Source organism: Humulus lupulus, chromosome 1 (genome assembly GCF_963169125.1).
Source record: "Humulus lupulus chromosome 1, drHumLupu1.1, whole genome shotgun sequence".
Classification (NCBI taxonomy): domain Eukaryota; kingdom Viridiplantae; phylum Streptophyta; class Magnoliopsida; order Rosales; family Cannabaceae; genus Humulus; species Humulus lupulus.
In genome coordinates this window covers 250,458,997-250,480,369 of record NC_084793.1, presented here as the reverse complement: position 1 = coordinate 250,480,369, position 21,373 = coordinate 250,458,997, and the positions used below count along the sequence as shown (strand labels likewise).

The window sequence follows — 21,373 nt, the reverse complement described above, 5'->3', positions numbered from 1 at the left end:
GGCAAGAAGAATGATAGACTTCACCATGGAACAAAACAAAGAGGTTAATAATGCAGTTAATAATAATGGTGCAAATGTTCTAGTTGTTCCACAACAACAAAGGCCAGTTCGTGATTACTGTATGCCCATTGTTAATCATAATCTCATTGGAATTGCTAATCCCATCACTGTTGCTAATAATTTTGAGCTAAAGCCAGCAACAGAATCAGTTTGGGGATATGGCTACTGAAGACCCTAATATTCATCTAGCAATTTTCTTGGAGGTTTATGCTACAGTAAAGATGAATGGTGTTTCTGATGATGCCATTAGACTACTTCTTTTTTCTTTTTCTCTAAGGGATATCGCAAGGAGTTGGTTGCAATCTCTACCACCAGGCTCCATTACTACATGGGATGAAATGGAAAGAAAGTTTTTAGTAAAGTTTTTTCCTCCATCAAAATCTGCTCAATCAAGAGTGAAATAGGTCAGTTCAGATAGCTTGACTCTGAACCATTCTATGAGTCTTAGGAGCGGTTCAAGGATTTACTAAGTTGTTGCCCCTAACATGGTTATGAAAATTGTATGCAGGAGCAGATATTCTACAATGGGTTGAATGGTCCAACCAGGACTATAATAGATGCTGCTGCTGGAGGTGCATTATTGGGAAAGACTGCTGACAAAGCATTTAATTTATTGGGAGAAATGGCTATTAATAGTTTCCAATGGCCTAATGAGCGTTCAATGCCTCAAAAGGTACCTAGGTTGTATGAAGTAGATCCAATGACATTTATAACAAGTTATATTGATGCCTTATCTAACCAAGTGCCTACCTTAACAACTAAAAATAGTCCATCTATCATTGAGAGTGTTGTTGCTGCTGCATCACAGTCTGCAGTTTGTTTGAATCAAGAGCAACCGCAATATGTGTCTAATGGAAATTACAACTACTGGGGTAACAATATGCCAAACTATTATCATCTGGGATTGAGGAATCATGAAAACTTCTCTTATGCCAACAACAAAAATGTCTTGCAACCACCTCCTAGTTTTAATGCTCAGCCATAAGCAGCGAATAAGAAATCTTTGGAAGTTATATTGGGTACTTTTATAAGGGAGACCAGCAAGAGATTTAATAAGAATGAAATAAGGTTGGATAATATTAAACCTCATATGTCTAACATGGGGGCTATAATGAAGTCCATAGAGGTACAAGTGGGACAATTGGCAACTATTATTGGTTCTCAACCAAAAGGGAATTTTCCAAGTGGCACAGAAGTGAACCCTAAGGAGCAATGTAAAGTCATTTATCTTAGAAGTGGTAAGGAGGTTGAAGGGGGTGTGACTGAGGAGAAAAATATTTTTCCAGGGGTGGATAATAAGATAAAAAGTGAGCGAGTGGTACAAAAAATTGAGAAATAGAGACTATAGTGAAGAAGAGTATTAATGAGAAACCAACAACAAAGAAAGATAATCTTCTTATGTATAAATATTTATCACCATATCCTCAAGGATTCCTCAAGAATAAACTTGATGAGAAATTTGCAAAGCTTTTAGGGATATTCAAGAAGAGTAACATCAACATTTCATTTATTGATGCTCTTGAGAAAATTCAAATTGTGTCAAGTTTATGAAGGAGGATATGTAAAATAAAAGAACGTTTTAGGATTATGAGACTGTGAAGCTTACAGAGGATTGTAGTGCTATACTTCAGAAAAAGTTGCCTCAAAAGCTAAAGGATCTAAACAACTTTACTATTCCTTGTACGATTGAGAGATTGTCATTTGATAAGGCTTTGTGTGACCTTGGCGCTAGTATTAACTTGATGCCATTATCAATTTTTAAGAAGTTCGGTCTTGGGGAGGTAAAGCCTACAACCATTACTTTGCAACTTGTTGATCTTTCTTTTACATATTCATGTGGAGTTACAAAGGATGTCTTAGTTAAAGTGAATAAGTTTGTATTTCCTATGGATTTTGTGGTGTTGGATATGGAGGAGGACCATGAGATTCCATTGATTCTTGTTCACCCTTTCTTAGCAACTTGTGGAGCACTTGTTGATGTACAAGCAGGTCATTTATCTTTGTGAGGTAATGAAGAAAATGTTTGATTTGATATTTACAATGGTGCGAATTGGCCAGTAACTGTGAATACTTGTAAGATGATTGAATCATTCTCTCCTTTAGTGAATGAAGAGAAAAAACAAGAGATGGGTGTAGATCCTATACAACATGGTAGCGAGAAAATTTCCTTAGAAGAGCATATATCAACTGCTATGGCTCATTCCAATGTTTACAAGGAGAAGACTAAAAAAGTGTGTGATAAGATTTTTCTACTGAAAGAATTTGTACCAGGAGAACAAGTCTTACTTGTCCACTCAAGTTTTAAGTCTTTACCAAGAAAGCTCAAATCAAGGTGGAAGGAGCCATTTACCATTGCAAAAGGTTTTCCTTGTGGTCTCATCACTTTGAAAGAAGAGAAGGGGTCTATCTTTCGAGTTCATAAGCATAAAATCAAACATTATCATGAAGATGATGAAGACCATGTGAAAGCAACTTTGCTTGGAAAATCAAGTTAAGGGAGAAAAATAATGTCGACCTAATGACATTAAACAAAGCACTTCTTGTGAGGCAACCCATGTTTCTTATCTAGTTTTTATTTATTTAGTTATTTTTATTTATTATTTGTAACACCCTAAATTCTAGCTTTAACTATAGAAAATAAAGATGTTGAAAAATAAAAAATAAAAAATGTTGCCTTCTTTATTTATAACTTAAAATAAACATAACCCAGGTTTGAGAAAAATAAATAACAGTCTTTACAATAAAATAAAATTAAAACTAGACAACATTAAATCATAAAGTTCATTATTTCGCAAGAAAATAACACGCGGCTATATGGCCCCCACATATTCACCCCAGTCTTGCTATTAGGAATCTGCTCACCACCAGTCATCTAAGGTTAACTTATTCTGTAAAATAAAAGAAAGGAATGAGCTTCTAAGCCCAGTAAGGAAAATACACAGCAATTCATACAGAAATCAATCATAAACTTATAACAAATAATTTCACATGCAATACTATATTCATAACAGGAACCAAGGTCATAATCTATCATATATCACCGTCATACCAAAGATCACACACAGATCTAGATCATAAATTTTATCCTGCAATCATAACATTAGTCGTAAACTCAAAAATAACAAATCAAGACAACCCAAGAAACAAATAAGAGTCAGTTATATAATCATATAATCAAACATATCATAAATTTCATAAGAGTCATAACAGAACTTATATATACTAATCATACAACAGCATAAAACCCTAGGTCATAACATAGCCTTAGTCATAATCATAAATCATAATCTAAATCATAGTTCATAGTCATAAGTCATAGGTCATAATCATAAATCATAGGTCATAATAACAAGACAGATATAATAAAAAGATAAGTGCTTATATAGGGGTGGCAATTAAGCCCCGGACATAAGTCAGTCATACAAGTTTGGCAACCGAGCCTACTGGACATCAACTTAGGTCCATCATACAAGTTTGGCAACTGAGCCTACCAGACATAAGTCAGTCATACATCATTGGACACCTTAGGTCCAACCACACTTACCCCTTTATTGAACCTGAAATGTTAGGTCATACAAAACATAAACTAGGTCATAGACTAAACTACCTAATTTTCCTTACCTTGAGTGTGGTGCACAGAAACTATACGTGAGTCCTTTTTATGCTAATCCCACTTAGAACCCTATTTCATAAACATGATACCATTATTAAAATATAAACTAATAGATCTAAAACTCAAACACAATCAAAACTTAATTATACCTCAACCTTGATCTTGAAGAAAAACTCTAGATCCTTAAATGCTTGCTTGTAGGGTTTTGACAATAAGAAAGATAATCTTGGTCGTGTGGCCTCTTTGGGTACTAGGGTTTCAAAGATATGAAGAGATGATGGTGATGATGATTTTGGACTTAGGGTTTGTGTTTTGATGGTGGTGCACGACAACAATATGGAGAGAGAGAGAGAGTGTGTGAGTGTCTCAAGAATAGCAAGAGTGAATGAAAAAAATGAGAAGGAATAGGCTCTATTTATAGGCTCTCAAAAATCTAATTTCATTCTAACTATAATGAAAATTTAAATGGGAAATTTGACTTTTTATGCTTAATATGGGGTTGTAATACAAAATAATGCTAGGCATTTTTAACATTACAAAATAATGCCAATTTATTTTATGATACCCAAAATACCCTCCTCATTTGTCTATTCAGTTTCCCTCTCTCTTTTTCTCTCGAATTCCCTCCGCCTACACAGTTCCCTCTCTATCTTTTGGACGAAACCATCGACCACTCCCCACCGACGTCGATTCTGACGAGTCCCGCACGGCAATCGTCGCTCCACCGAGACCGCACGAAAATCGTCGATCCCCGAGACCCGCACGGCGTTGATTCCCTTGAAAACTGAACCCAAATCCCCGAGACCTCCTCGAGACCTCCCTCCTCTGCCTCCGTCCTCCCTGACCCACTAAGGTCGATCTCCCTATATGTTTATATGTATATATTTTTTTTGAATTTTCTGTTGTATATATATGTTTATATGTATATATTTTTTTTTAATTTTTTGTATGAATGTTGTGACTTTTTTTGTTTATTGCATAGTTTACGAATTGTTTTGAGCATATTGATATGCTTTGTTTTAGTATTTTGGAATGGGTACGTTGAAAGACAACTGTGAGTTTTTGCCTGGTTTTATTATGTTGCTCGATGGTTCGATGGTGGGTTCGATGTTATTCGATGGGAGGTTCGATGGGCATCGATGTGCAGGCATTTAGAGGGTTCGATGCATACTCAATGGGTACTCGATAGGGGTTCGATGCATACTCGAACCCCTATCGAGTACTCATGCATACTCGATAGGGGTTCGATGGGTAGGCATTTCTTAGGTTTAAGGTTTGTGCTTCTGTGATTTGGTACATGCTCAATCATGGTTCGATGCATGCTCGATGGGAGTTCGATGCATGCTCGATGGATTGGTTTTTATGTTGGGTTCAACGATGGTTCGATGCAGGCTATAGGGTTGTTCGATAGTGGTTCGATGGATGTTCGGTGGGTACTCGATTGGGGTTCGATGGGTGTTCGATGCATGCTCGATGGTCATTAGATGCATGCTCGATGTGGGTTCGATGCATGCTCGATGCATGCTCGATGCATTGGGTTTCTTGTTGGGTTCGATGGTGATTCGATGCATGCTCTAGGGTTGTTCGATAGGGGTTCAGTGGGTACTTGATAGGGGTTCGATAGTGGTTCGATGCATGTTTGATAGGGTTCGATGGTTGCATGTATGTTTATTGATGGATTTTTCACGCGACTTTGTTTAACTGTATTATTTTTATCTTTATTTTTTGCAGATGCTGAAGTTTATTTTACCCTTGACAGATCATTTTCCTGGACGAGTCACATATAGGGGCAATGGTTACTTTAAAACAATCAAGGACAAGTTTGAGGAGCTCGGGTTGATAGAAAGGTTGAAGGAATCCCCATTCAAATAATTTTTCATGGCTGAGAAGTTAGACTTCTCTGCATCTCTCATACATCAATTAATGTTGCGCAAGATCCAGTGCATCAAAGAGGATGAGTTGCATTTACATTTGGAATCTAGACCCTGCAGATTTGGTAGAGGCGAGTTTGCTTTGGTTACGGGGTTGAACTTCAGTTCCGGGCCATCTGAGACTGATTTGAAGAAACACTTGACTAGTGACCGCTTAATCAAGGAGTACTTTAATGATGAAGAAACAGTGAAGATAATGCATTTGGAGGCTGCTTTAAAAAACTGCACTGTAGTTGAAGATGCCTACAAGTTGGGCCTATGTTTCTTTGTTGAGGGGGTTTTACTTGCACGAGAGAGCAAGTTAAATGTCTAGATAGATTCGCTGAAGATGGTGGAGGACACTGAGTACTTCTTTACTTACCCATGGGGGAAGGTGTCTTTTAACAAGCTTATGGATTCATGTAAGAAAGACATGCATCATCAGAAGAGGAACTATGAGAAGAAGAAGGAAGTTAAGGGGAAACAGAAAGAAGCAAAATACAGTTTGTATGGTTATGTCCCTGCATTGCAGTATTGGGCATACGAAGCCATCTAGCAGTTTGCACGTGAGTATGGTATTAACCATGGAAACCAATTTCCGAGGATGCTCAGTTGGTCGAGCAATAAGGAGCGTCCTATTTCGAAGGCCGACCTTTCATCGATGTTCAAGAAGACGAGTGTAAGTTCTGCTATATTATGTCAAAATAGAGTATTCTTTGGTGGTTTCAAACTAACTTAATGCTTTGTATTTGATGCAGTTGATTGTGTTGTCCATGTTGAAGCCTCGGCCTTCGGAGATAGATTATTATAGCGCTCTAACGGAGGGTGATGCTCCCTTGTATTCTAGGTTAGGCCAAGAAGAAGAGGTAGAAACTCCCACTGATTTTGAGAAGGTGGCGGAGATAGCTGCTGAGGTTGCGAAGGCAGCCAATATTTTTGTTGATGGCCCTGATGATGAGGATACCCCAGTCCCCATCGGCCCCACACCCTCGGCCCCAGCCCCATCGGTACACCCCAGTCCTGATCATGGAGGTGTTGGAGAGGTTGGAGAGAGTCGAGAGTCGTCAAGATACCATCCTAGAGAACCAGGCGGTCATCATGGATGTTGTCAATAAGATCTTGACATTCGTACAAGATCTTCCAAATGATTCTGATTCTGATTCCGACTCACTTGACCTCCCAGATGATTTTGTCTCACATGACATAGGCACTCCTCCCCCGATAGTACTCACAGCAAATCTTGAGACCCCAGGTGTTGCTATTATAGAACCTGGGGATGTTGCTGGTGTAGAGTTTCAATTGGCCAAGAGGAAAAGACGCAAACCTAAGAAATTTGAAGACTACACCGACCCAACCAGAAAGAAAGCTCGTTTGGATGCGAGTGATGATGTGCCATTAGTCCTCGACCCTCTAAAGAAGCCACTTGTTACACAGTACAGGACGGTCGGCAAGTGGTTGCTCGGAGATATTCCGAACAAGACGAAGAGGGATGTCCAAACTGGTGTGTATGGTCCGAGTTGGTTTCTGACGATGAAGACACCATAGTTTTGGATCGATGATGGGGTAAGTAATTTTATTAAATTTATTAATATTTGTTATCTGGTATAAACAGTGGGTTCAATAGGGGTTTCGATAGGTTGATTAATTTCTTTCCTATCATTTTTGCAGCATATTGATGCGGCCAAGCATATGCTACGTAGGCGTCGACAGTTCTATCCCGGGGCGTATCGGCAAGATGTTGTTGTGATGAATATTATGTTCTCACAAGTGGTACCGGCCCGTTATGATGCATATCAGAATGCCAAGGAAGTGGATAAGAAAAGGTTTTTGTGGGATTCAGATGTGATATCAATGATTACGGGAATTGACAATCAATTTCTGGCATCGTGGAAGGGAGTAGACACTGTATATTGGTGCTAGAACTACCTACAAATGCATTGGTTTGCAGTTGAAGCCTCCATTTCTACTTGTACTCTGAATGTTTATGATTCGGACGTGGCCGTGATAAGTGATAAACAACTGCAATCGTTTATGAAGTCATGGTCTACTTTGTTCCCATCGTTGTTATTGCAGTCACAACTTTTCAAGGACGACCCTCGGTTGACGATTCCACCTGGAGCTAAAAGATGCAAAGAGTTCAATGTGCACCGCATGCCAGTTGATTCAGTACCCCAAACCAAAGTCAGGTAAACAAAAGTCTAGTTTTTATTCAAGTTTTTTAAATTAAACTCTATGTTGATTTTGTTACTAATGCAATTTATGTTTTGGTTACAGTGGAGATTGTGGTGTGTACGCCATCAAGCACATCAAACACTTATTGGGTAGGCTACCACTTGACACGATTTGCGATGACAACATGGAGTTGTTCAGAAACAAATGGAAAGTTGACTTATGGTATTAGAATGTTAGACATTGAACATTCTCTTGTTATATTTATTTGCTTAAAATGTAGATTTTTAAGAAATTTTTTTGAGTCGAGCATCTTTTTATTAACGACAATTAACGACCAAAATTCATTAACGACAATAAAAAAAGAAAACGACAAATAACCTTCAACTTCAAGTTTAAATAAAATACAACAAAAAATAAACTCAAAGCCGAGCTTTGCATGAGGATTTGTTGTGGCCACGACCACCACATCTACTGCACTTACGCATTGTAACTGGTTTTTCCCCACCAGATGGCCAACGGTTTGTCCTTGGTCTTCCTAGCTTTGGCTTTTTTGGCCGACCAACTTATTGTTTCTCTATGGGTACACCAACTACCATATTCTTAATGTCATCTGGAAGTATCCAGTCATCCTCGTTCCTAGTTGGGTAAATGGTTTCTTTGTACGAATTCCTCCATGACTCAATGGTGTAAAATGGTGAACACAAAGAGTAAAGGTTCACTCCACACTCTATAGCTGTTGCAGCTGCATGGGGACAAGGTGTGCCTATGAGCTGGAATACCCCACATGAGCATGATTTTGTCATCAAATTCACCTTAGCATTGTTGTCTGCACCAGTTACATGAAACTCGAATTGACCAAGGGCATAGACATTCATGAACCTTCCTTTGTCAGCATTGTTCGATACATCTGCCTCCATCAGGGTGGATAATTTGGTGGTAGTCTTCTCTGTTACACTACGTCGTTCAGAAAACCAAGACTGTAGTGTGAACCGAATGAATTCTAAAAAAATTGTAACTGGAAAGGTTCTTGCATCCTTGGTCTTGTTGTTGAAGCATTCAGTGTAGTTGCTTGTCATTATATTGTATCGTTTTCCAGGAAAGAAAGGACGAGACCACTTATCGAAACCAATTCCCTCCAAATAGGCAGCTATAGGAGGATCCATTCGCTTAATATTTTCAAAATGCTTTAGAAATTCGGTCTTCTTCCATGCATAGGCTGCTGCCCACATCTCACTGTGACAGTGATCAGTCTTGAACTTGGCTTTCACATTCATACTGATGTGATGGTAGCATGCACCATGGTAGGCATCAGGAAAGACAGCCTCTAGAGCATGAATAATACTCGCATGCCTATCTGACACGAAAGCCAAGTCATCAACATCCCCAATGGCTTCCTTCAACTTCGTCATGAAATATTTCCATGAGTTGTGGTTCTCACTATCCACCAACCCGAACGCAATTGGATATAAATGACTATTCGCATCCAAAGCAACGGCACATAGCATGTGGCCACCGTACTTATTCTTCAAGAACGTGCCATCCACACATATCACAGGACAACAAAACCTGAATCCTCTCCTACAAACTCCAAGGGCAAAGAAGCAATATAGGAAACGACCATCTTCAGTGAAAAAATTAGTAATTGTACCTGGATTCTTTTGCTGCAACATGTGTAAGTAGGATGGCAACTTGCAATACGAATCCTCATATGTCCCCCTAACATACGTAAGTGCCTTCAACAACAGTCAGGATCTTTGCATGTGATATACCACACGTCAGTACCAGACTTTTTCACCATATACTCAAAGTTATTCTTCATTGCAAATAGAGCAGCTTTGGTTTTTAAATCAATCTTGTCCTCAAAAGTCTTCCCAACATATATTTCTCCCATTGGTCCACCAGATGATGAGGAATGGGTTTTAGCAGATGCCTCAATATCTTCTTTTGTAAACATTGGGGCACTCCATCTGGTGTGATCTTCTCTTGATACAATTGTCTCCCTCCACCCAGTGTTATCTTCTGTCCTAGCAGGTTGATTACTGCTTCGAGCAGGTGCTCGGCGTCCTTGAGTTGGGAGGTGTACCCATGCAAGAGGCAGTCCTGACTCTTCTTCTACTTGTTGGGCTTGGGAAATGTCTAACTCCTCATTTGAAACATCTGCACTATAATACGAGTCATCCTCGGAACCATCATCATTATCTTCAAAGCAATTACCAACTGGATCATCATTCACATAGGGATCGTACTCATATGCCTCAAGCACACCTATGGGACCTCCTTGTGGTATATCAAGCTGAATAGTAGCCATCGGATTAGTAACTGGAACAAAAGTGCCCACCTCGCTAAGATGCTTGTAACTGCTACCTGCAGGAGATGGATCGATATTGGTCGTGTCTTTTTTGTTCACACTAGGAGAAGGATCTGATATGACATTCTTCTTAACTGGAGTCACACATAAGACTACCCGTTCATTCAAGCTTATTCCTAAGAATACACGAACTTGACGATCATTCTTCAATTGAACTGGTGCAAATGGTTTGTAATGCCCCAAATTTCCTAATAAGGTTTAGGACCTTGATTAGGAGGCCGGGAGGGCCATAATTGATTTATTATGGTATTTTATGATTATATGTATGTTTACGTGAATTATATTATTATATGATGGTGGGTGCATGCATATGGGTTCATATTTTAATTATGAGGGCATTTTGGTAACTTGGCCCGTTGAGGGCGTGATTGTGTATTTTGCGTCCATGGTTGTGATTAATTAATATAGCCACATTACAAGGTGGATTGGTTTGAGCTAATCGGCATGAGACGGTCATGAGATGTAGGTGTTCGGTCTGGTCATAACAGGTTTAAGTTCGGGGCTCGGGGTGAGTCTCGGGGTCGTTTTGATGATTAGAGCATTACCGGGAATTAAAGGGTAATGGGGTATAATTTATTGGCATTTGAGAATATTGAGAATAGCGGGAATTGGAGAGTGTTAATTATAATTAACAAGATAAGTGGAAAGTACCAATTTTACCCTTGGAATGGTTTTAGAAGCCTTAAATGACTTAAGGGTATTTTAGTCATTTGGATGGATTTATATAACTCTTTAGTTGGCTGTAGAAGGATATAGAATAAACAGAGCCAAAACAGGGGTTTTCTTCTCCAACCCGTACACCATCCTTCACCATTTCTTCTTTGGAGTTTTGAGCTCTAAGTGGAGTTTCAAGCTAGGAAATTCAAGGGCTGGGTTTGTGGACTTGGTTCAACCATTGAAGGAGGTTCAAACTTGGATTTAAGGTGAGTTTTAGTCATTAGTTTCTGGTTGTGCTCTGTTTTTCCTTTGGTTTTCAGCCTATGTTCTTGTTGGGGATAGTTTGGATTAAAGGTGGTTTTGCTTGATGTTTGACTTGGGTTTTGGTGAGGGTGAGTTGTAGATGATGTTTAGAGGTTAAATTGAGTGTTTGGAGGAGGTTTGGAGCTAGTTAGAGGGCTTGGTTCCAAGGGAAAACGCAGGGGCAAATCTGGTGTTGCGTGCTGTCATTTTGGCTGGTCTGGGCTGGGCGCCGCAGCATGGCTGTGGTGCGCCACGGCCCTTGGCGTCTGGTAGAGAGGGCTGCCTTTGCTAGAAGGGTGCGTCGCGGTGAAGCTGGGGAGGGCCGCGGCCCTTAGGGAAATTTTGGCCAGAATGGTGTTTTTAGCTTGGGGATTCAAGCCTTAGGCCTCGAGGTTGAACCTAGTACCCGGTTAAGTGGGGATTGATGTCCCGGAGGCTAGATATTGGTTTGGGAACTTATGTTGACCATTTTTATTGATGGTATCTTATATTTGGTTATGACTAGGTGACCGCTAAAGGACTAAAAGTTGATCGTTCTCAAGGGCCGTTCTTTAAATCATTCTAGCTCGAATCTGAGGTAAGAAAACTACACCCTGTGTATATGTGACATGCATGGCTATTCTTAATGCATGTGGGTTGATTATTAAGTATGACATGCATGGCTATTGTTGATACATGTTGGTTGATTATTGAACGTGACATGCATGGCGGTTATTGGTGCATGTTGGACTGTTGTATATTATGCATATGATGCATGAGAAACATGTGATTAGGACATGCTTTGTATACTAAGTATGATATCATTCAGAGCTTGAGCCTCTGTGTTTATGCATGATCCTAATTGTACTAGTACTTGTTTAGTAAGCATGCTGAATGCCTTGTTTATGGATATTGGACATGTGATATATGTTTGGTGGCATGGCTTACCTGTGTATGGCGCTGGCTTATTAGTCAGAATCGGCAATGGTGTTAGATCCATCTGTGAAGCTGTGACTTATTAGTTAAGTTCACCACGGGCTGAGCACTGGTCGTGTTTCACCGACCCAAGAGTCAGAAGTGGCAGTGCGTTGTGAACGCCGGGCCAAATGAAGATTAGATCTAATCGAGGTTGGCATTGAATGACCCATATAGGGTATTAATGCTGGACCGACCGGAAGGTCAATGAGAACTATAAGCGCTTACCTGGTCTAAGACCAGATGTTCACAGCCAAGGTATATGACCCCGGTGACTGTTTGTCACATGGCTGGGGGACGCTGTCCTTAGTTACGACTCTAGAGTCGGGAGGATGGTTATGTTGGTGACCAATCACCATGCACCTATCCTGATCAAACTTATGAAGGAACCACTTATCAATTAAGCCCTGGTGACCCTATCGTCACATGGCTAGAGGGAGCTGTACCCACTTCTGTGACTTTTGGCTACTGTCACCTATCTGTTTTAGACCGTTGGTCCTGAATGGCTATTATGATTACTATTGATATTATATCATGTTATATTGTGTTTTCTTGCTGGGCTTCGACTCACGGGTGCTATGTGGTGTAGGTAAAGGCAAGAGGAAGCTAGACCATCCTTGAGTTGAAGAGCTTAGGTGATGATGTGTACATATGCAGCTGCTCGTCCGCCACGGCCGAGGTTTAAAGAGGAACTAGGGTTGAACCTTGTTTTGCCGCTTAGAACAGCCTGTTGTAAATATTTTCTGTAATAGACTCTGAAATTATATTTTCGGGATCCCAATGTATATATTAAACGTTCTAGTGAAACGTTACATCTTAACCAAAAATTTTAATCCCTAAACCGCTAATCATACTTAGTTCACGATTTTGGCCAAATGACTCGATTAGCGAGTTTAGCACTGTTTACAAGGCACACCGTAACGGTCCCTGGAGTTGGGGCGTTACATGGTTGCTCACAGCATACGTATGGCACCTCGAGTTTCAATTCATACACCTCTCTATCCACCTGAAATGTCTCGTGCAGTATGTCAAGTAGTTGTAAGTAAGTGACATCATTCTCTACTGGTATAACTTCACCTTCAGCATCCTTAAAATACCATTTCCTACCATGCATTTCCCAAACACCGTTGTAAGAAACAAATACGTAAACAGTAGAACCTGAAATAAAAAAACACAAATACAGTTAGCTGAAAAACAGATGGTAGGAAATGGTATTTTAACGATGCTGAAAAACATGACCATCGAGCCTGCATCGAGCATGCACGAAATAGTGAGAATGCACATTACCATCGAGCTTGCATCGAGTAGCTATCGAGTAGCCATCGAGCACAACATGCAACGTAAAAAATGATGTTCCATCGAGCTTGCATCAAGCAGGCATCGAAGATCCATCGAGCATGAATGAAATAGTGATAATGTACATTACCATCGAGAACCCATCGAGTAGGTATCGAGTACCCATCGAGTACAACATACAACGTAAAAAATGATGTGCCATCGAGCATCTATCAAGCATGCATGAAATAGTGAGAATGCACATTACCATTGAGTACCCATCGAGTAGGTATCGAGTACCCATCGAGTACAACATGCAACGTAAAAAATGGTGTGCCATCGAACTTGCATTGAGCAGGCATCGAGCATCTATCGAGCATGCATGAAATAATGAGAATGCACATTACCATCAAGTACCCATCGAGTAGGTATCGAGTACCCATCGAGCAGAACATGCAACGCTAAAATTGTTGTGTCATCGAGCCTGCATCGAGCAGGCATCGAGCACCCATCGAGCACAACACAAACCCAGAAAATTCCCAGAAAACGCAGATCGACAAAAAACCAGAAAAAACCCAAAAAAATGTACAAATATTGCTCAGATCTATTCGAAATGCTCAAAAAGTTTAAAGGAAACATCACTAATCCAAGTATTTAAGAAAAAATTGCTTACCCATTAAATTTTTCTCCAAGATTTCTCAACCCTTACTTTATTCTTGATCCCCCCTACAAATGGCTTTCTTAGTGGCGGTCCCAAGCTCGATGGGGTTCTACCGTGGTGCTCTTAGTGGTGGTGTGAGGTGAGGTGAGGTGAGTGAGAGTGAGGAAGAAACAAGAAGAAGGAAGAGAGGAGGAAGGAAGAGAGGAGATAGTTGTTTTTCGGGGTATTTTGGGTACTAGCAAAACTTTTGGCATTATTTTGTATTACACCATACTATTAAGCATAAAAAGTCAAATTTCCCATTTAAATTTAAATAAAATAGAATCCTAACTTCTATAGAAAATATCTCTAAATTATCTTATTAATATTTTTATTAAATAATTGAGGAATAATCTAACATCAAACTACCTAGCAAAAATATTCCAACCTCTAGCTACATAAATCTCGTAACTCTAGACTCATCTATAGTAAAATCAACATAACTGGAGTTGCAGGAGTCTGATTTAGACATTCTTTATATCGTCAGAAAGTTAATTTAATTATCTACAACTTTTTGGAAATACTATTGTTCTAAAATCATAACATAACTATGTCAAAAATAGGTCCAAAGTTATAGTACCTTATAGTTACGAAAATTCAATGTAATTATCTAAATAACAAACTAATCCACAAATATCCTAACTAACCATAAAATAACAAACTCTAATTCTCTAGGCTGATTTTGAATTTACTAAGCCCAAAATCTTATTAGGCTTTAGGGCTTTATGTAGACTTGATCCATAACAATTTTTAATAATACCATAATTAATTTATTCTTACACAATCACTCATTTTTCCCACAAACAAGGCTACTAATATCATAAAACTATACTATACTATAATAATTATAACCACTAAATATTAAAAAAAAAATTAAACCTTTATTCTATCACCACAACTCAAGTTAAATCTATTCTATAAAATAAAGACAACCTATAATCACATAAATAAATAGGTATAAGTGAAAGGTAACCTCGGTTACTACATTATTAGTTTTATTTTTTTTAAGGTTGAAGTGCATGGACATAAAGCTAATTTGCCACAATACTTGTCAACGTTTCTTCTGCCACATCCAATCCGGGAAGTCCTCTATACTTTTTTTTTTTTTTCATTTGTGTTACATTGAGGACAATGTTTAGTTTAAGTTTTGGGGGAGAGCATATTTTTATGATTTTTTCTTTATGTTTTGATTGCATGTCGTGTTACTTGTTCTATGCAAAATATGGTTCTATAGGTATGAAGAGACTTGGATTGTGTGGTTGATATAGGGATAACTAAAACTTGCTTGATTTATGTGTTGAGGTGAAATTCTAAATCTTTGTTGTGTAGATATGATTAAGGCATTTCTTTGAAATGTTTGAGCCAAAAAGCTTACCCTTTATATGCATTATCCTTTGTTGTCCTCTTTTGAGCCTAATATTTCCTATTTTATTCTTTGATATTTGAAAACATCTTAAGATTTTGACTTTGAGCCTTGAACTTGAAATTTTTTACCTTCATCCTATTTTGCATCATAAACATAGGTTGAGTTCAATTGATTGGATAAATGGTGTAAAGTGGGAATTCAGGGTATTTTATGGAAAGGGTATTTTGGAAAAGATTTGGGTGTTTGTAAATATTTAGTGAGTTTTAATCCATTTGTGTTTTCTTGAAAAATTCTCTTGTAAAAAAAAGGAAAAAAAAAAGAAGAAAAAAAAATACATAATATCAAGAGAAAAATGCTATGGGGATTATAACTCATTTGTGCTGACAATTGAAGCATGAAATGAAAAATGTTGAAAGAGAGGATTGCAAAAGGGATTAGTGTATTATTTGAGTTATTTGATTTGTAAGCTTGTTGTGTGAAATTTAGCCTAAATGTCATCATTATCTACCATTTACCTAAGCCTAACGTTATAAGCCTAATAAAGTCCATATGATCTACATGATTTTTTATTTACATTAGTGGATATGCATTGATTGAGCAAGCTTATGGTTATTTTAATTGTTTTGTGGTTTGATGGAGTCTTGAAGCACATGAATCATATGATGTATAGTGTTTGTAAAATTGACATGCATGGACCTAAGTGAGAACACAATGTTTAAGTTTAAATTTTGATGGAATGAAATTCTGAACTCATGTTTGTTGCACATGTTGAGCAGTTGAAGAAGTTTGAGCATATTTAGATAATACGCCCTTGGTCTACGTCATTTTCTTGGTTATGGTCATTTGATAATTTTGTTTTAGTTTTCTTTAGTATTTTATTTTAGTTTTCTTTAGTAATGCATTTTATTGCTTAAGGACAAGCATTCATTCAAGTTTGGGGGTGTGATGAGTGCCTATTTTATGCACTCATTTATGTCTCTTTTATCTTGACTTGGTGTGCTTACTTCAAGTTTTTATATGGATTTGATATATTCTCTAAAGTGTGTAGGAATATGCTTAATTGATGATTTTGAGGCCAACTTGGAACTTCAAGCTGAATTTTGATCATTATTCCTTTATATTCTGGAAACACTCCTAGATATAGAAGTTGTAGATCTTTTTCTCAGATTTCCATAGCTTTTTGAATTGTTGCATTTGGAGTTTGGATAAAAGCGTTATGCATGTTTTATTGAGCAGTGTCAAAACTGAGAAATGAAAAGAGTTGAAAAAATCAAGTCTACCCGAGAGGTGCCATTGTTTCGTGCACTTAAATTACGAATTTTTTTAAGAATTTTGAGGGTAGTTTCTAGGGGATTATAAATATACACTAAGGATTTCATTAAAGCGATTGGAGAACGTCTTGGAGACACTTTTAGAACGTATTGGAGGCAGATAATACATTGGAGAACACAGAGAAGAAGGATTGAAGCCAAATTGAACATCTAATGTAGTTTTTCTTCTCTTACTTTTCTTTTCTTTTTAGTTATGAACATGAATGTTATTGGTTTAATGTTTGTGATCATGAACTAAACATATTGGTTTCTAGAATATTGATGAAACTATTTTAGATTATTGAATTAAAGTTTTGATATTATTCCCATGAAGTTTCTCTAATTTGTTGATGTATTCTTTTGTTTAATGTTTATCTTTTTAATGCTTGATCACCATTGAATTGAATTGATATTTAGGATTTTACACTTGAGAGATGTAATCTTAAATTAGACCTAGAATTGTATGACATAGGAAAAGTGTGAGATTGAGAGAATCCATGATTTCTTTTAATTTCATTTAAGAGAACTATATTGCTTAATGAGTTATTGTTTAATTAATATTGAATAGAGATATCATGTTGATTAATTAAGAATAAAATCACTTACACGTGAGAAAGGTGGATGATTTAAATTAGGGTTTTTGAAATTACAAATTAAGGAATATATTGGGATAATTGATTAACTAAGATTCATAATTTGAAATAAGGAAATCAATATTCTAGGTTTCCATTATCTGATTTTCAATTTGTTTATCTTTTTATTTTATTCTTTTATTTATTTTGTTTTGTTAAACATTGTTATTTTCGATTTCTCTAATTAAAATTATAGGCATAAAAGTTTAGTAATTAGCAAATTAATAAATCAATCCATGTGAGTTCGAAATCCTTTTTAATCAAAACTTTACTATAATAATGTTGTACACTTGCGGTAAGAAAATATGTATCAGGTACCTATATTTTCAATAATAATCATTCGATATCTTCTGTTTGCAATTCGTACATAATTGGTGCACAGAGTTTGAATTCGGTGAACCTGGTTTTTAAATATATCTAAATTGCCTTGAGTAACAAAATTATACAAAACAATTAATTAATTTACATTAATTTAAAACTATACAAAATAATGAATAACATATTTTAATTAATAAAAACTAAACTAAAAGTAAAAAACTCAATCTATCCTATCCCTAAACCCTTTCTCTTTCAATCTATTTATCTGCATCTTCTTCATTTCTCTTTCTCTCTCTCTAATTATTTTTCTACACCTGCAAAACCAGATTATAGATAATATGACATCTTTATAACACACAAATTACCATTTTTTCCACCTCGGTTTAAGTCTGTCACCAAGTTTAACCTTGAATTTTCGAAATAGTTAAAAATAACTTTTCGCACCCCTTTTAAATTCATTCATATATTTATTTTTTTAGATTTTATTAATTAATTTTATAATTATTTACAAAATATTATAAATATATAAATTTGGTAACGAATTTAAAACATGGGTGCCAAAATGGTAATTTTTCCTATCTTGAATATGATCTCATAAAACTATAAAAGTTAACTTTATTATATATTTTTTATTTTTTTTGTTGATTTAAATTTATATTTTTTAGTTTAGTTTTAATTTTAGGGTTTATGCATTTTTAGACCCTGTGTTTTCTAAAATAGTTCAAATAGACCCCTAAACCCGATTTTGATCAAAGTTTTTTGAACTAAAATCGTAAATAATTCATCAAACTAACGACTCATAACAAAAATACAGTCATTCTACCTAAGAACTGTGTTGTTATATTCAATTTTTTGTTCATCAAAATCATGTTTAGGGGCCTATTTGAACCATTTTAAAAAACACAGGGTCCAAAAAATAATTTGTCAAAACACAGGATCCAAACAGGTAATGAGGCAAAACACAGGGTCTAAAAAAGTATAAACTCTTAATTTTATGTTTAACATTAAAAGTTCAAAATATATTAAAAATAATAAGTTTGGGGGACTAATTTATTAATATACACAAATTTTAGGTACCAATTTGTATTTACTATCTTTTATTTAACATAATTTTTAATCACGTTAGTCCTAGGGACTTATTTGCTTCAAAACATAAAGTTTGAGGACCAATTTGCCAAAAAAAATTCTAGAGACTAATTTGCCAAAACATGTAAATTTCATATACTTGTCAAACAAATAAGACTGAAAGACATCTTTTGCATTATTCAACCATTTATTACTATAAATCTGAAAAGTAATCTTGTTGTCTGGTAAATCAAAACAATCATTACCATATTTGTATTTTATTATGCCTTGTTATTGATAAAAAAAATGTTGGTTGTTATTTATAATAAAACATGATTAGAAGTGTTTAAGCGGAGGTAAAAAAAATAATTAGTTTTATTTATATTTTTATAAAAAAATATATATATTTTCTGTAATGCCCTACTAATCCAGGATCGTTACATTGTGTAATTAAAATAGTGCTTAACTTGCTAAACGAGTCATTTGGACTTAAAACGTGTAATTGAAACTAACACAAGGTTTAGGTACGAAATTTTTTTGTCAAACAGTAACCATTTTATTAAAAAGGATTTAAGTCTTTACACAGGATCCCAAAAAGAGTTTATAACTGTTATAGATCCAAAATGAATACAAATGGCCGACCAAAGCGGTAAAATCAGGGTTCAACCCTAGTTCTAACAAGTAACCTCGGTCGTGGCGGTCGAGCATGCCACATATGTATTCCCCGCCCCTGAAGCTCTTCAACTCATGGTTGGTCTAGCTTTTCCTTTCCTTTACCTGCACCATTTAGCACCCATGAGTCGAGGCTCAACAGGAAAACATAACCATGCTTATAAGTAGTTAATCAATGAATTTTAAAATCATAAATAGCATGCTTAGCAGTTATAACCATACTCAGGCATGCATTTCATCTAAATAAGTGACTATAGAGCCACATCAAGGCCCATTGCTCTATTCCATGTTAACTAGCCTTAGAGCTAGCCAAGCATACCTCGCGCTTTATATTACAAGGAGCCATAGGGTCATACAAGCGTATATCATGCTTCTGGGTTGGCCTAGCCCCATTTGCCTGTGTTCATCATGCTATTGACGCCCTAGACTTATAAGCCGAGCTTTTCAATCAGATATAACATATAAGCATGCATTACTTAAAACAGATATGCACAGCGCAGTAAAACATGTTTAATAAAAGATTCTAAGTATAGTTATAACCATGTTAATTAACTGGGGCTCAAGCCCTAACCACAGTCCAGGTGCATTTTTCTTACCTCAAGTCCCAAGCGGATAGCGTATGGCGACCCTGAGTTCGATCCTTTCCTCCTGAGCCTAACAGTATACCCTAGTCACGACCATAATAAGGAATAGCTGTCAAGAAACAAACCAACAAAGGCTTCCGGACCAAGTCCTAGCCTTCGGGACCTTGAATCCTACTAAACTGGGTGGTAGAATCATTCCCGAGCCCTTAGGTTTGGGTTCCTACAACCCAAAACCTGATTTTTTGCCTTTTCCCCATTTGATTCACGGCGCCCCCACAAAAGAGTTGCGGCACCTGACTAGGCAAAGAGCCTGACCCAATAATCCCCTGCACTAGTGTCGCGGCGTTAAGGCGGTTCGAGGCACCCCTACCTTGACTAAGTTCATGCGGGTCGCGATGCTTCAAGAACAACGTCGCGGCACAACCTTGCGAACCCACGATCCAACAATTTAAGAAACCCAACTGACCCCAAATCCATCCCAAAACACATTTTTACACATAATTGACCATTACAATGGTCCCCACAGTACAGAGCACAATAAATAACTATTAAAACTCACAAAACCCAACTAAAACTCAAAATTCAAGAAAAACTTTAGAAACTCCCAAAACTAAAACCAAAAGCTTAAAAAAAACATAATTACCTTTGCCAAGAACGATTCCCAGTTGTTCTCTAAGCTTAATAGCCTCTAAGTTCTCCCAAAGCAACTCAATTCCCACCAAAGATTGCTTCTAAACTTTAGAATTCAAGAATTCTCATCAAAATTCAAAGACTTAGAGAGAGAGAGAGAGAGAGAGAGAATATGTGAGAGAGGAGAGAGAGGGAACTTTATAACTTCTCAGTTATAAATTCAGCTAGCTTAAGTTAAACCAATGGTCTAAAAGACCAAAATCCCCCTAATACAACACTTCCATCTCAAAGTCCTTCAAGGGAAAAAATGACCTTTGACACTCTAATCCCACATAAACTGAAAATTCCCACTTGATTTCTCCAATCCTTGAATACCACTATTTTTCCCAAAATACAACTCATACTCCAATGAGTTCTGGCAACTCACCGAATTACCAAAATACCCATTGGCTTACCCCGAGCCGACTATTAATCCTCGTTGTGACTCTACCTCTGTCTTGCTCAAAGGACCGACTCCTGCCGAATATCTCAAATATATCCACGTAATAATGTGGTCTCAGTCACATAATACAATATAAACATGATTATACTCTCAACAGGTCAAAATTACAAATGTGCCCCTTTAAATAAAAGCATGAATTTTACGCACATTTAATAAACTTAAACATGCATAATCTGTCATATCATAATATAACTCATGCAATTCACATAATCACATAAATATTCAACTAAATCACATATTAACACATAATAATCCAATAATGCCCTCCCAACACCCTAATCA

At 36.9% G+C, this 21,373-nt stretch overlaps 1 protein-coding gene across 1 annotated transcript; it reads left to right on the top strand.

The window, feature by feature from the left end:
- Positions 1–7,260: 7,260 nt before the first annotated feature.
- Positions 7,261–8,598, top strand: LOC133832262 (uncharacterized). The gene is made up of 3 exons (XM_062262635.1): positions 7,261–7,769; positions 7,858–7,884; positions 8,469–8,598. Exons 1-3 carry the CDS (start codon positions 7,516–7,518, stop codon positions 8,596–8,598), a joined length of 411 nt encoding a protein of 136 aa, XP_062118619.1. The 5' UTR covers positions 7,261–7,515.
- The last annotated feature ends 12,775 nt before the right edge of the window (positions 8,599–21,373 follow it).